Raw genomic sequence first — 14,051 nt, forward strand, 5'->3', positions numbered from 1 at the left:
GGGTGATCTTACTGGCTACTGTAGGGTGATCTTACTGGCTATTGTAGGGTGATCTTACTGGCTATTGTAGGGTGATCTTACTGGCTACTGTAGGGTGATCTTACTGGCTACTGTAGGGTGATCTTACTGGCTACTGTAGGGTGATCTTACTGGCTACGGTAGGGTGATCTTACTGGCTATTGTAGGGTGATCTTACTGGCTACTGTAGGGTGATCTTACTGGCTACTGTAGGGTGATCTTACTGATTACTGTAAGACAATATTGCCAATTCACAAGATCTTACCGTCTGTTGTGATCTTGCAGGCAATTTCCTGTCGAACAGAATACAAAGAGTAACAGTCGATCAAATCAAATCAAGTCCAAGCGCAGTTAAAAGCTCTGTACCTCAAGGTACAGTCCTTGCACCGCTGCTGTTCCTTATTCTCATATCAGATACAGACCAAAATACAAGTCACAGCTTCGTGTCATTCTTTGAAGATGACACAAAAATCAGCTTGAAAATTACCGGTGCGGAAGGCATTGAAAAACTACTAGCAGATATCAACAAAGTTTTCGAATGCAGGCGAGGAGTCACAATAACGTGGCTAAAGTATGTTGGTATGAGTAGACTTAAGAATGGTCCAGGATGGACCGAAACGTCGTCGTCCCTTCACCTTCTAGTGTGTGGTCTGGTCAACAACAAAGTTTTCGACTGGGTAGCAGAAAATAACATGATGTTTAAGAGTGATCAATTCCAGGTACTCAGGTACGGTAAAAATGAGGACCTTAAACATAATACAGGGTACAAAACACAATCAAATCTGCCCACAGTAGGAAGGCAACATGTCATGGATTTGGGAATAATAATGTCCGACGACCTAACGTTTAGGGAGCATAACCAAGCAAATATTGCGTCAGCCAGAAAAATGATAGGATGGATTACGAGAACTTTCAAATCCAGGGATTCCATCACAATGGTTGTACTCTTCAAGTCACTTGTGTTGTTCCGTCTCGAGTACTGCTCAGTACTCACTTCCCCCTTCAGAGCGGGAGAGTGCGCTAAAATAGAGGGAATACAGAGAACATATACGGCACGCATAGACGCGATAAAGCACCTAAATTATTGGGATCGTCTCAAAGCTCTCCAAATGTACTCACTAGAAAGGAGACGAGAGAGATACCAAATAATATACACATGGAAAATACTGGAGGGCCAAGTCCCAAATCTACACAGTAAAATAACAACATACTGGAGTGAACGATATGGAAGAAAATGCAGAATAGAACCAGTGAAGAGCAGAGGTGCCATAGGCACAATCAGAGAACACTGTATAAACATCAGAGGTCCGCGGTTGTTCAACGTCCTCCCAGCGACTATAAGAAATATTACAGGAACAACCGTGGACATCTTCAAGAGAAAACTAGATAGTTTCCTCCAAGGAGTGCCGGACCAACCGGGCTGTGGTGGATATGTGGGCCTGCGGGCCGCTCCAAGCAACAGCCTGGTGGACCAAACTCTCACAAGTCAAGCCTGGCCTCGGTCCGGGCTTGGGGAGTAAAAGAACTCCCAGAACCCCATCAACCAGGTATCAACCAACAGCCTGGTGGAGCAAACTCTCACAAGTCAAGCCTGGCCTCGGGCCGGGCTTGGGGAGTAGAAGAACTCCCAGAACCCCATCAACCAGGTATCAACCAACAGCCTGGTGGACCAAACTCTCACAAGTCAAGCCTGGCCTCGGGCCGGGCTTGGGGAGTAGAAGAACTCCCAGAACCCCATCAACCAGGTTGTACCTGCTTGCACCTGATTTACTGCCTCCTTTGTGAAGTGGCGCGATCTCCGCTGTTGTAAGTGTGTCAGGGATGACGCCAGTATGTAGCCTTCGTCTCCAACAGATGTTTAGGGCCTGTGGTAGTGATGTTTTGCACTCCTTGATAAATATATAATGCCACGAATCTGTGCCTGGTGCAGAGTGCATGGACATGCTGTCTATGGCTACTTCAACGTTCCGTGGGGTTAGGGTGATACCTGGTTGATGGGGTTCTGGGAGTTCTTCTACTCCCCAAGCCCGGCCCGAGGCCAGGCTTGAATTGTGAGAGTTTGGTCCACCAGGCTGTTGCTTGGAGCGGCCCGCAGGCCCACATACCCACCACAGCCCGGTTGGTCCGGCACTCCTTGAAGGAAACTATCTAGTTTCCTCTTGAAGATGTCCACGGTTGTTCCGGCAATATTTCTTATGCCCGCTGGGAGGACGTTGAACAACCGCGGACCTCTGATGTTTATACAGTGTTCTCTGATTGTGCCTATGGCACCTCTGCTCTTCACTGGTTCTATTCTGCATTTTCTTCCATATCGTTCACTCCAGTACGTTGTTATTTTATTGTGTAGATTTGGGACCTGTCCCTCCATTTTTTTCCACGTGTATATTATTTGATATCTCTAAAAATGGTAGCCATTTTTTTCCTCACCACTTTGAGTGTGTCCAAATCCGTTTGCACCGCTTCACAAACTATGTCTAACCTGACTCTTCTCCTCAGTTTGGCATCATCTGCAAACATTGATATGAAGGAGCTAGTTTCCTCTGTCAAGTCATTACCATGTATCAGCAGGAGTACGGTCCCGAGAAGCAAGCCTTGTGGGACTCCACTTGTAATCTCTCTCCACTCTGATGTCTCTGCTCTCACTGTGACCCTCGGCTTCCTTCCTGAGAGATACTCTGACCCATCTTAGGACTCTTCCAGATACACCAGCCCGCTTCTCTAGTCTGGGTTGGAGTCTTTCGTGCCGGACCGAATCAAATGCTTTCTGATAGTCGAGGAATATGCAGTCTGCCCATCCTTCTCTCTCTTACTTGATTTCTGCCATCGTGTGGTGTGGTTACATGCCATCGTGCATGTAAACTGTTTATGTAAACTGTTTAAACGGCAACTGTGGTAAAGTGGGGTATCTTGGTGTGGTTATTGGAGTTTACTGTGTGTGGTTATAGTTTACTGGTGGGTCTTCTTTACCAGTAGTTTACTGTAGTAGTGGGTCACACGAGACCCACCTCCAATCAGATGTAGATCAGGTCTTTCTATGGGCTACAGAAAATAATATGGTGTTTAACGGAGATAAGTTCCAGCTCATGCGCTACGGAAAAAATGAAAATATTAAAACGGAAACCACGTACAAAACTCAGGCAAATCATAACATAGAACGAAAAGGCAATATAAAGGACCTGGGTGTACTCATGTCGGAAGACCTTACCTTTAAAGAACACAATAAAGTAGCCGTCACAACTGCAAGAAAAATGACAGGTTGGATAACAGGAACTTTTCACACTAGAGATGCTATACCGATGATGATACTCTTCAATACGCTAGTGCTCTCTAGAGTGGAGTACTGCTGCACAATGACAGCCCCTTTCAAAGCTGGAGAAATTGCTGACCTGGAGAGTGTGCAGAGATCCTTTACTGCTAGAATCCACTCAGTAAAACATCTAAACTATTGGGACCGACTAAAAAGCCTAAATCTGTATTCTCTTGAGCGCAGGCGGGAGAGATACATAATAATTTACACTTGGAAAATATTAGAGGGGCTGGTCCCAAACCTGCACACAGAAATAACACCACATGAGACCAGGAGTCATGGCAGGATGTGCAGAATACCCCCGTTGAAGAGCAGAGGTGCAACAGGTACTCTGAGAGAGAACTCTATCAACATCAGAGGCCCGAGACTGTTCAACACGCTTCCACTACACATAAGGGGCATAACTGGCCGACCCCTCACAGTGTTCAAGAGAGAACTATCAACATCAGAGGCCCGAGACTGTTCAACACGCTTCCACTACACATAAGGGACATAACTGGCCGACCCCTCACAGTGTTCAAGAGAGAACTATCAACATCAGAGGCCCGAGACTGTTCAACACGCTTCCACTACACATAAGGGACATAACTGGCCGACCCCTCACAGTGTTCAAGAGAGAACTATCAACATCAGAGGCCCGAGACTGTTCAACACGCTTCCACTACACATAAGGGACATAACTGGCCGACCCCTCACAGTGTTCAAGAGAGAACTATCAACATCAGAGGCCCGAGACTGTTCAACACGCTTCCACTACACATAAGGGACATAACTGGCCGACCCCTCACAGTGTTCAAGAGAGAACTATCAACATCAGAGGCCCGAGACTGTTCAACACGCTTCCACTACACATAAGGGGCATAACTGGCCGACCCCTCACAGTGTTCAAGAGAGAACTTGATAAACACCTCCAAAGGATACCTGATCAACCAGGCTGTGACCCATACGCCAGGCTGCGACGTCCAACAGCCTGGTTGACCAGTCCAGCAACCAGAAAGCCTGGTCGAAGCAACCCATCCTCCGAATTGACATTACGGTTTAATAATAAGTGAAAATAAGTACAATTACTGACTGCTAGGAATAGTACATAATTAGACTTACTTGTGGACGGGTTGGGTCGGAGACAGGGCCGCGGAGCCACGGCTGTGTGGTAATATTTTACTGTCTGGTGTTATCCTTTACGATGTGGGTTATAGCAGTTTACTGTGTGGCGGTTATCGGAGTTTACCTTTTCTTGCGTATATCAGTTGATAACTTGATATATTAATGCCACACTGGTGGCGAAACTCGCACCTGTTATCATGGTCAGGCGAGATAGCGGCCTGATAGGAGCAGGAAGTGGCAATGAGAGGTCAAAGGGCAGTGAGGTGACTCATAGTTTCCAAGCAACAGCTGGTCGCTATTGTGTAGGCCTAAGACTGTTGTCTAATAGGCCTCAGGCTTTTGTTATAGACCTCAGGCTTTTGTGGTAGGCTTGAGGCTTTTGTTATAGGCCTCAGGCTTTTGTGGTAGGCTTGAGGCTTTTGTGGTAGGCCTCAGGCTTTAGTGATAGGCCTCAGGCTTTTGGGGCAGACATCAGGCTTTAGTGATAGGCCTCAGGCTTTTGTGGTAGGCTTGAGGCTTTTGTTATAGGCCTCAGGCTTTTGTGGTAGGCTTGAGGCTTTTGTTATAGGCCTCAGGCTTTTGTGGTAGGCTTGAGGCTTTTGTTATAGGCCTCAGGCTTTTGTGGTAGGCTTGAGGCTTTTGTTATAGGCCTCAGGCTTTTGTGGTAGACCTCAGGCTTTTGTGGTAGGCTTGAAGCTTTTGTTATAGGCCTCAGGCTTTTGTGGTAGGCCTCAGGCTTTTGTGGTAGGCCTCAGGCTTTTGGGGCAGACATCAGGCTTTAGTGATAGGCCTCAGGCTTTAGTGATAGGCCTCAGGCTTTAGTGATAGGCCTCAGGCTTTAGTGATAGGCCTCAGGCTTTAGTGATAGGCCTCAGGCTTTTGGGGTAGGCCTCAGGCTTTTGGGGTAGGCCTCAGGCTTTAGTGATAGGCCTCAGGCTTTAGTGATAGGCCTCAGGCTTTTGTGGTGGGCCTCAGGCTTTTGTGGTAGGCCTCAGGCTTTAGTGATAGGCCTCAGGCTTTAGTGATAGGCCTCAGGCTTTTGGGGTAGGCCTCAGGCTTTAGTGATAGGCCTCAGGCTTTTGGGGTAGGCCTCAGGCTTTTGTGGTAGGCCTCAGGCTTTAGTGATAGGCCTCAGGCTTTAGTGATAGGCCTCAGGCTTTAGTGATAGGCCTCAGGCTTTAGTGATAGGCCTCAGGCTTTTGTGGTAGGCCTCAGGCTTTAGTGATAGGCCTCAGGCTTTTGTGGTGGGCCTCAGGCTTTAGTGATAGGCCTCAGGCTTTAGTGATAGGCCTCAGGCTTTAGTGATAGGCCTCAGGCTTTTGTGGTAGACCTCAGGCTTTTGTGGTGGGCCTCAGGCTTTAGTGATAGGCCTCAGGCTTTAGTGATAGGCCTCAGGCTTTAGTGATAGGCCTCAGGCTTTTGTGGTAGACCTCAGGCTTTTGTAGTAGCCTCAGGCTTTAGTGATAGGCCTCAGGCTTTAGTGATAGGCCTCAGGCTTTTGTGGTAGGCCTCAGGCTTTAGTGATAGGCCTCAGGCTTTTGTGGTAGGCCTCAGGCTTTAGTGATAGGCCTCAGGCTTTTGTGGTAGGCCTCAGGCTTTTGTAGTAGCCTCAGGCTTTTGTGGTGGGCCTCAGGCTTTTGTGGTGGGCCTCAGGCTTTTGTGGTAGGCCTCAGGCTTTTGTGGTAGACCTCAGGCTTTTGTAGTAGCCTCAGGCTTTTGTGGTAGGCCTCAGGCTTTTGTGGTAGGCCTCAGGCTTTAGTGATAGGCCTCAGGCTTTAGTGATAGGCCTCAGGCTTTAGTGATAGGCCTCAGGCTTTAGTGATAGACCTCAGGCTTTTGTAGTAGCCTCAGGCTTTTGTGGTGGGCCTCAGGCTTTTGTGGTAGGCCTCAGGCTTTAGTGATAGGCCTCAGGCTTTAGTGATAGGCCTCAGGCTTTAGTGATAGGCCTCAGGCTTTAGTGATAGGCCTCAGGCTTTTGTGGTAGGCCTCAGGCTTTAGTGATAGGCCTCAGGCTTTTGTAGTAGCCTCAGGCTTTTGTGGTGGGCCTCAGGCTTTTGTAGTAGCCTCAGGCTTTTGTGGTAGGCCTCAGGCTTTTGTAGTAGCCTCAGGCTTTAGTGATAGGCCTCAGGCTTTTGTGGTAGGCCTCAGGCTTTTGTGGTGGGCCTCAGGCTTTTGTGGTAGGCCTCAGGCTTTTGTGGTGGGCCTCAGGCTTTTGTGGTGGGCCTCAGGCTTTTGTGGTGGGCCTCAGGCTTTTGTGGTGGGCCTCAGGCTTTAGTGATAGGCCTCAGGCTTTTGTGGTAGGCCTCAGGCTTTTGTGGTAGGCCTCAGGCTTTTGTGGTAGGCCTCAGGCTTTTGTGGTAGGCCTCAGGCTTTTGTGGTAGGCCTCAGGCTTTAGTGATAGGCCTCAGGCTTTTGTGGTAGGCCTCAGGCTTTAGTGATAGGCCTCAGGCTTTTGTAGTAGCCTCAGGCTTTAGTGATAGGCCTCAGGCTTTTGTGGTAGGCCTCAGGCTTTTGTGGTGGGCCTCAGGCTTTAGTGATAGGCCTCAGGCTTTTGTGGTAGGCCTCAGGCTTTTGTGGTGGGCCTCAGGCTTTTGTGGTGGGCCTCAGGCTTTTGTGGTGGGCCTCAGGCTTTTGTGGTGGGCCTCAGGCTTTTGTGGTGGGCCTCAGGCTTTTGTGGTGGGCCTCAGGCTTTTGTGGTGGGCCTCAGGCTTTTGTGGTAGGCCTCAGGCTTTTGTGGTAGGCCTCAGGCTTTTGTGGTGGGCCTCAGGCTTTTGTGGTGGGCCTCAGGCTTTTGTGGTGGGCCTCAGGCTTTAGTGATAGGCCTCAGGCTTTTGTGGTGGGCCTCAGGCTTTAGTGATAGGCCTCAGGCTTTTGTGGTGGGCCTCAGGCTTTAGTGATAGGCCTCAGGCTTTAGTGATAGGCCTCAGGCTTTTGTGGTGGGCCTCAGGCTTTTGTGGTAGGCCTCAGGCTTTAGTGATAGGCCTCAGGCTTTTGTGGTAGGCCTCAGGCTTTAGTGATAGGCCTCAGGCTTTTGTGATAGGCCTCAGGCTTTTGTGGTGGGCCTCAGGCTTTAGTGATAGGCCTCAGGCTTTAGTGATAGGCCTCAGGCTTTAGTGATAGGCCTCAGGCTTTTGTGGTGGGCCTCAGGCTTTTGTGGTAGGCCTCAGGCTTTTGTGGTGGGCCTCAGGCTTTTGTGGTGGGCCTCAGGCTTTAGTGATAGGCCTCAGGCTTTTGTGGTGGGCCTCAGGCTTTAGTGATAGGCCTCAGGCTTTAGTGATAGGCCTCAGGCTTTTGTGGTGGGCCTCAGGCTTTTGTGGTAGGCCTCAGGCTTTAGTGATAGGCCTCAGGCTTTTGTGGTAGGCCTCAGGCTTTTGTGGTGGGCCTCAGGCTTTAGTGATAGGCCTCAGGCTTTTGTGATAGGCCTCAGGCTTTTGTGGTGGGCCTCAGGCTTTTGTGGTGGGCCTCAGGCTTTTGTGGTGGGCCTCAGGCTTTTGTGGTAGGCCTCAGGCTTTTGTGGTAGGCCTCAGGCTTTTGTGGTGGGCCTCAGGCTTTAGTGATAGGCCTCAGGCTTTAGTGATAGGCCTCAGGCTTTTGTGGTAGGCCTCAGGCTTTTGTGGTAGGCCTCAGGCTTTTGTGGTAGGCCTCAGGCTTTTGTGGTGGGCCTCAGGCTTTTGTGGTGGGCCTCAGGCTTTTGTGGTGGGCCTCAGGCTTTAGTGATAGGCCTCAGGCTTTTGTGGTAGGCCTCAGGCTTTTGTGGTAGGCCTCAGGCTTTTGTGGTAGGCCTCAGGCTTTAGTGATAGGCCTCAGGCTTTTGTGGTAGGCCTCAGGCTTTTGTGGTAGGCCTCAGGCTTTAGTGATAGGCCTCAGGCTTTTGTGGTAGGCCTCAGGCTTTAGTGATAGGCCTCAGGCTTTTGTGGTAGGCCTCAGGCTTTTGTGGTAGGCCTCAGGCTTTAGTGATAGGCCTCAGGCTTTTGTGGTAGGCCTCAGGCTTTTGTGGTAGGCCTCAGGCTTTAGTGATAGGCCTCAGGCTTTTGTGGTTGGCCTCAGGCTTTTGTGGTAGGCCTCAGGCTTTTGTGGTAGGCCTCAGGCTTTTGTGGTGGGCCTCAGGCTTTAGTGATAGGCCTCAGGCTTTAGTGATAGGCCTCAGGCTTTTGTGGTAGGCCTCAGGCTTTAGTGATAGGCCTCAGGCTTTAGTGATAGGCCTCAGGCTTTTGTGGTAGGCCTCAGGCTTTTGTGGTGGGCCTCAGGCTTTAGTGATAGGCCTCAGGCTTTAGTGATAGGCCTCAGGCTTTTGTGGTAGGCCTCAGGCTTTTGTGGTAGGCCTCAGGCTTTAGTGATAGGCCTCAGGCTTTTGTGGTAGGCCTCAGGCTTTTGTGGTAGGCCTCAGGCTTTAGTGATAGGCCTCAGGCTTTTGTGGTTGGCCTCAGGCTTTTGTGGTAGGCCTCAGGCTTTTGTGGTAGGCCTCAGGCTTTTGTGGTGGGCCTCAGGCTTTAGTGATAGGCCTCAGGCTTTAGTGATAGGCCTCAGGCTTTTGTGGTAGGCCTCAGGCTTTAGTGATAGGCCTCAGGCTTTTGTGGTAGGCCTCAGGCTTTTGTGGTGGGCCTCAGGCTTTTGTGATGGGCCTCAGGCTTTTGTGGTAGGCCTCAGGCTTTTGTGGTAGGCCTCAGGCTTTTGTGGTAGGCCTCAGGCTTTAGTGATAGGCCTCAGGCTTTTGTGGTAGGCCTCAGGCTTTTGTGGTAGGCCTCAGGCTTTAGTGATAGGCCTCAGGCTTTTGTGGTTGGCCTCAGGCTTTTGTGGTAGGCCTCAGGCTTTTGTGGTAGGCCTCAGGCTTTTGTGGTGGGCCTCAGGCTTTAGTGATAGGCCTCAGGCTTTAGTGATAGGCCTCAGGCTTTTGTGGTAGGCCTCAGGCTTTTGTGGTAGGCCTCAGGCTTTAGTGATAGGCCTCAGGCTTTTGTGGTAGGCCTCAGGCTTTTGTGGTGGGCCTCAGGCTTTTGTGATGGGCCTCAGGCTTTTGTGGTAGGCCTCAGGCTTTTGTGGTAGGCCTCAGGCTTTAGTGATAGGCCTCAGGCTTTTGTGGTTGGCCTCAGGCTTTTGTGGTGGGCCTCAGGCTTTTGTGGTAGGCCTCAGGCTTTTGTGGTGGGCCTCAGGCTTTTGTGGTAGGCCTCAGGCTTTTGTGGTGGGCCTCAGGCTTTTGTGGTTGGCCTCAGGTTTTTGTGGTTGGCCTCAGGCTTTTGTGGTGGGCCTCAGGCTTTTGTGGTAGGCCTCAGGATTTTGTGGTGGGCCTCAGGCTTTTGTGGTGGGCCTCAGGCTTTTGTGGTGGGCCTCAGGCTTTTGTGGTGGGCCTCAGGCTTTTGTGGTAGGCCTCAGGCTTTTGTGGTGGGCCTCAGGCTTTTGTGGTGGGCCTCAGGCTTTTGTGGTGGGCCTCAGGCTTTTGTGGTGGGCCTCAGGCTTTTGTGGTGGGTGCTCCACCACTGATGTGTGCGCGCGCGCACTCCAAGGAATGCCTCAGGTATGCCCAAGGTATGCCCAAGGTATGCCCAAGGTATGCCCAAGGTATGCCCAAGGAATGTCCCAGGTATGCCCCAGGTATGCCCCAGATATGCCCAAGGTATGCCTCAGATATGCCCAAGGAATGCCCCAGGTATGCCTCAAGTATGCCCAAGGTATGCCCCAGATATGCCCAAGGAATGCCCCAGGTATGCCTCAGGTATGCCCCAGGTATGCCTAAGGTATGCCCAAGGAATGCCTCAGGTATGCCCCAGGTAAGCCCAAGGTATGCCCAACGTATGCCCAAGGTATGCCCAAGGAATGTCCCAGGTATGCCCCAGGTATGCTCAAGGTATGCCCAAGGTATGCCCCAGGTATGCCCAAGGTATGCCCCAGGTATGCCCCAGGTATGCCTCAGGTATGCCCCAGGTATGCCCCAGATATGCCTCAGGTATGCCCCAGGTATGCCCCAGGTATGCCTCAGGTATGCCCCAGGTATGCCCCAAGTATGCCATTGTTGGCCCCTTTAAAGAACGGTGACAGTCAGCAGTGACAGGCATCGTTAGACATGCTCGTCAGCTCTCCCTGTAGGGTAATTAAGCAACGCTCCCCCTTGACATCTTATCAGATCTCAGGAAGCTGTTGATCGCGGCCGAGACTCGTCAACTATTGACACGACTACGAAACCTGTTGATCTTCCATTAATCATAGCGGCTTTGTTTACATATATGAAGCAGTTTGGGGGACTTGTAAAGGTCATAATCCCGAGGTTATTGTTGTGATTAACAACCTTGTGTGGTGCCTCGGGGGCTCATAGCCTCAGGAATGATTGGAGTCAATAGCTGGGATGATTGGGGGATTGATGTAGATGTTTCGTCAATACTTGATGGGATCTGACTCGGGTTTATGTCCGGTAGGTATTGTTCCCAGAGGTGAGGACCAGGTGCTGGGATGTGAGGACCAGGTGCTGGGATGTGAGGACCAGGAGCTGGGATGTGAGGACAAGGAGCTGGGATGTGAGGACAAGGCGCTGGGATGTGAGGACCAGGAGCTGGGATGTGAGGACCAGGAGCTGGGATGTGAGGACCAGGAGCTGGGATGTGAGGACCAGGAGCTGGGATGTGAGGTCCAGGTGCTGGGATGTGAGGACAAGGTGCTGGGATGTGAGGACAAGGTGCTGGGATGTGAGGACAAGGAGCTGGGACGTGAGGACAAGGAGCTGGGACGTGAGGACAAGGAGCTGGGACGTGAGGACAAGGAGCTGGGACGTGAGGACAAGGAGCTGGGACGTGAGGACAAGGAGCTGGGACGTGAGGACAAGGAGCTGGGACGTGAGGACAAGGAGCTGGGATGTGAGGACAAGGAGCTGGGATGTGAGGACAAGGAGCTGGGATGTGAGGACCAGGAGCTGGGATGTGAGGACAAGGAGCTGGGATGTGAGGACAAGGAGCTGGGACGTGAGGACAAGGAGCTGGGACGTGAGGACAAGGAGCTGGGACGTGAGGACCAGGAGCTGGGACGTGAGGACCAGGAGCTGGGACGTGAGGACCAGGAGCTGGGACGTGAGGACCAGGAACTGGGACGTGAGGACCAGGAACTGGGATGTGAGGACCAGGAGCTGGGATGTGAGGACAAGGAGCTGGGATGTGAGGACAAGGAGCTGGGATGTGAGGACAAGGAGCTGGGATGTGAGGACAAGGAGCTGGGATGTGAGGACAAGGAGCTGGGACGTGAGGACAAGGTGCTGGGGCGCACGCACGTATGCGTGCGTGCTTGCGTGCATGCATGTGTGCGTGCTTGCGTGCGTGCTTGCGTGCATGCATGTGTGCGTGCTTGCGGGCATGCATGTGTGCGTGCTTGCGTGCATGCATGTGTGCGTGCTTGCGTGCATGCATGTGTGCGTGCTTGCATGCATGTAATTACCTAAGTGTAGTTACAGGATGAGAGCTACGCTCGTGGTGTCCCGTCTTCCCAGCACTCTTTGTCATATAACGCTTTGAAACTACTGACGGTCTTGGCCTCCACCACATGTGTGCGTGCTTGCGTGCATGCATGTGTGCGTGCTTGCGTGCATGCATGTGTGCGTGCTTGCGTGCATGCATGTGTGCGTGCTTGCGTGCATGCATGTGTGCGTGCTTGCGTGCATGCATGTGTGCGTGCATGCATGAGTGCATGCATGTGTGCGTGCATGCATGAGTGCATGCATGTGTGCGTGCATGCATGAGTGCATGCATGCGTGCGTGTGTTGTGTTGCGGGAAGGAGGCGGCGTGTTAAGGTAAACAAAGAACGCGCTATCAACTCCGGCATGTTTCAAAACACGAGTGAACGCGTGCGTTTCCTGCTGATAACGTCACCCACGCTACTCTGTACCGTGATAACGGAGATGGGGGGGGGCTGGGGGGGAGGCTAGGACTGGGGGGGGCTGGGGGGCTGAGGCTTGGGGGGGGGGGCTGGGGAAGGGGGCTGTGGGTGGGGGAGAGGGGAAGGTGGGACTGGTGCCTGTGGCTGGGGGAGCTGGGGCTGGGGCTGGGGGGAGGGGGGCTGGGGTTGTGGGAGAGGTGTGGGTTACGGTGGTAGAGGGGGGGGGAATGTTGAGAGCTTTAAAAGAGGTGGCGTTTGTTGCCGCCCCCCCCCCCCCCCCCCCCGCCTCACACACACACACACACACACGTCTCACACACACGTCTCACACACACGTCTCACAGCTTCAAGTGTAGATATGATAGAGCCCAGTAGGCTCAGGAACCTGTACACCAGTTGATTGACAGTTGAGAGGCGGGACCAAAGAGCCAGAGCTCAACCCCCGCAAGCACAACTAGGTAAATACTCACACACGCAATTCTAATTCTAATATATGTTAACGACATGTTTACAGGAGTAGAGTCCTACATGTCGATGTTCGCGGATGATTCCCTTCTCTGTTTTCCAGGGATGTGAGGTTTAGCTCCTTTAGCCTTTCCTCGTAGCTCATACCTCTCAGTTCCGGGACGAGTCTGGTGGCATACCGCTGAATCTTCTCTAACTTTGTCTTGTGTTTAACTAGGTATGGACACCAGGCTGGAGCTGCATACTCCAGGATTGGTCTGACATAAGTTGTATACAGGGTCCTGAACGATTCCTTACACAAGTTTCTAAAGGCAGTTCTTATGTTGGCCAGTCTAGTATATGCCGCTGATGATATCCTTTTGATGTGGGCCTCTGGGGACAGGTTCGGTGTTTTATCAACCCCAAGATCTTTCTCTTTATTTGACTCTTGTAGGATTTCACCTCCCAGATGGTACCTTGTATTCAGCCTCCTGCTCCCTTCGCCTAATTTACTTACTTTACACTTTCCTTAGTTGAACTTTAGTAGCCACTTTCTAGACCATTCCTCCAGTTTGTCCAGGTCATCCTGTAGTCTCTGTCTACATCTGTCTTGATTCTTCTCATAATTTTTTCATCTTCAAGAGGAATGAGTTTATACCTTCCGGAAGATCGTTTACATATATTAGAAACAAGATGGAACCAAGTACTGAGCCCTGTGGGACTCAACTGGTAACATCTCGCCACTCTGATGTCTTCCCCTCAGTCACTCGCCGTTTCCTGTTGCCTAAATACTCCCTTATCCACTGGAGCACCTTACCATTTACTCCTGCCTGTTGCTCCAACTTTTTTAACAGCCTTTTATGGGGTACTGTGTCAAAGGCTTTCGGGTAGTCCAAGAAAATGCAGTCTGCCCACCCTTCACTTTCTTGCCTAATTGTTGTTGCCTGGTCATACAATTCTATTAAACCTGTGAGGCACGATTTACCATCCCTAAACCCATGTTGGTGATGTGTTACAAAGTTATTTCCCTCCAGATGTTCTACGAGGCTTTTCCTCACGATCTTCTCCATCACCTTGCATGGTGTACAAGTTAGGGAAACTGGCCTGGAGTTCAGCGCCTCTTGCCTGTCACTCTTCTTGTATATTGGGACTACGTTAGCTGTCTTCCAACTTTCTGGTAAGTCTCCTGTTTTCAGTGACCTCTTATACACCATAGAGAGTGACACACTTAGTGATTCTGCACCTTCTTTTAGTATCCACAGTGAGATTGTGTAGGGCCCAACAACCTTTGTCACATTCAGCTCCAACAGATTCCTTTTGACCTCATCA

General features: G+C 51.2%; 2 protein-coding genes across 4 annotated transcripts in view; one reads left to right on the forward strand and one right to left on the reverse strand.

The window, feature by feature from the left end:
* LOC123768910 (ataxin-1-like) overlaps positions 1-14,051 on the forward strand; it is a 418,165-nt gene that overhangs the window by 24,942 nt on the left and 379,172 nt on the right. The window lies entirely within an intron of this gene.
* The window catches only part of LOC138354661 (uncharacterized), a 33,419-nt gene continuing 19,606 nt past the window's right edge, over positions 239-14,051 (reverse strand). The window contains exon 3 of the mRNA XM_069309019.1: positions 239-311. Coding sequence (XP_069165120.1) covers positions 239-311 — 73 coding nt within the window. The remainder of the gene's footprint in view (positions 312-14,051) is intronic.

Source organism: Procambarus clarkii, chromosome 64, assembly GCF_040958095.1.
Source record: "Procambarus clarkii isolate CNS0578487 chromosome 64, FALCON_Pclarkii_2.0, whole genome shotgun sequence".
NCBI classification, from domain to species: domain Eukaryota; kingdom Metazoa; phylum Arthropoda; class Malacostraca; order Decapoda; family Cambaridae; genus Procambarus; species Procambarus clarkii.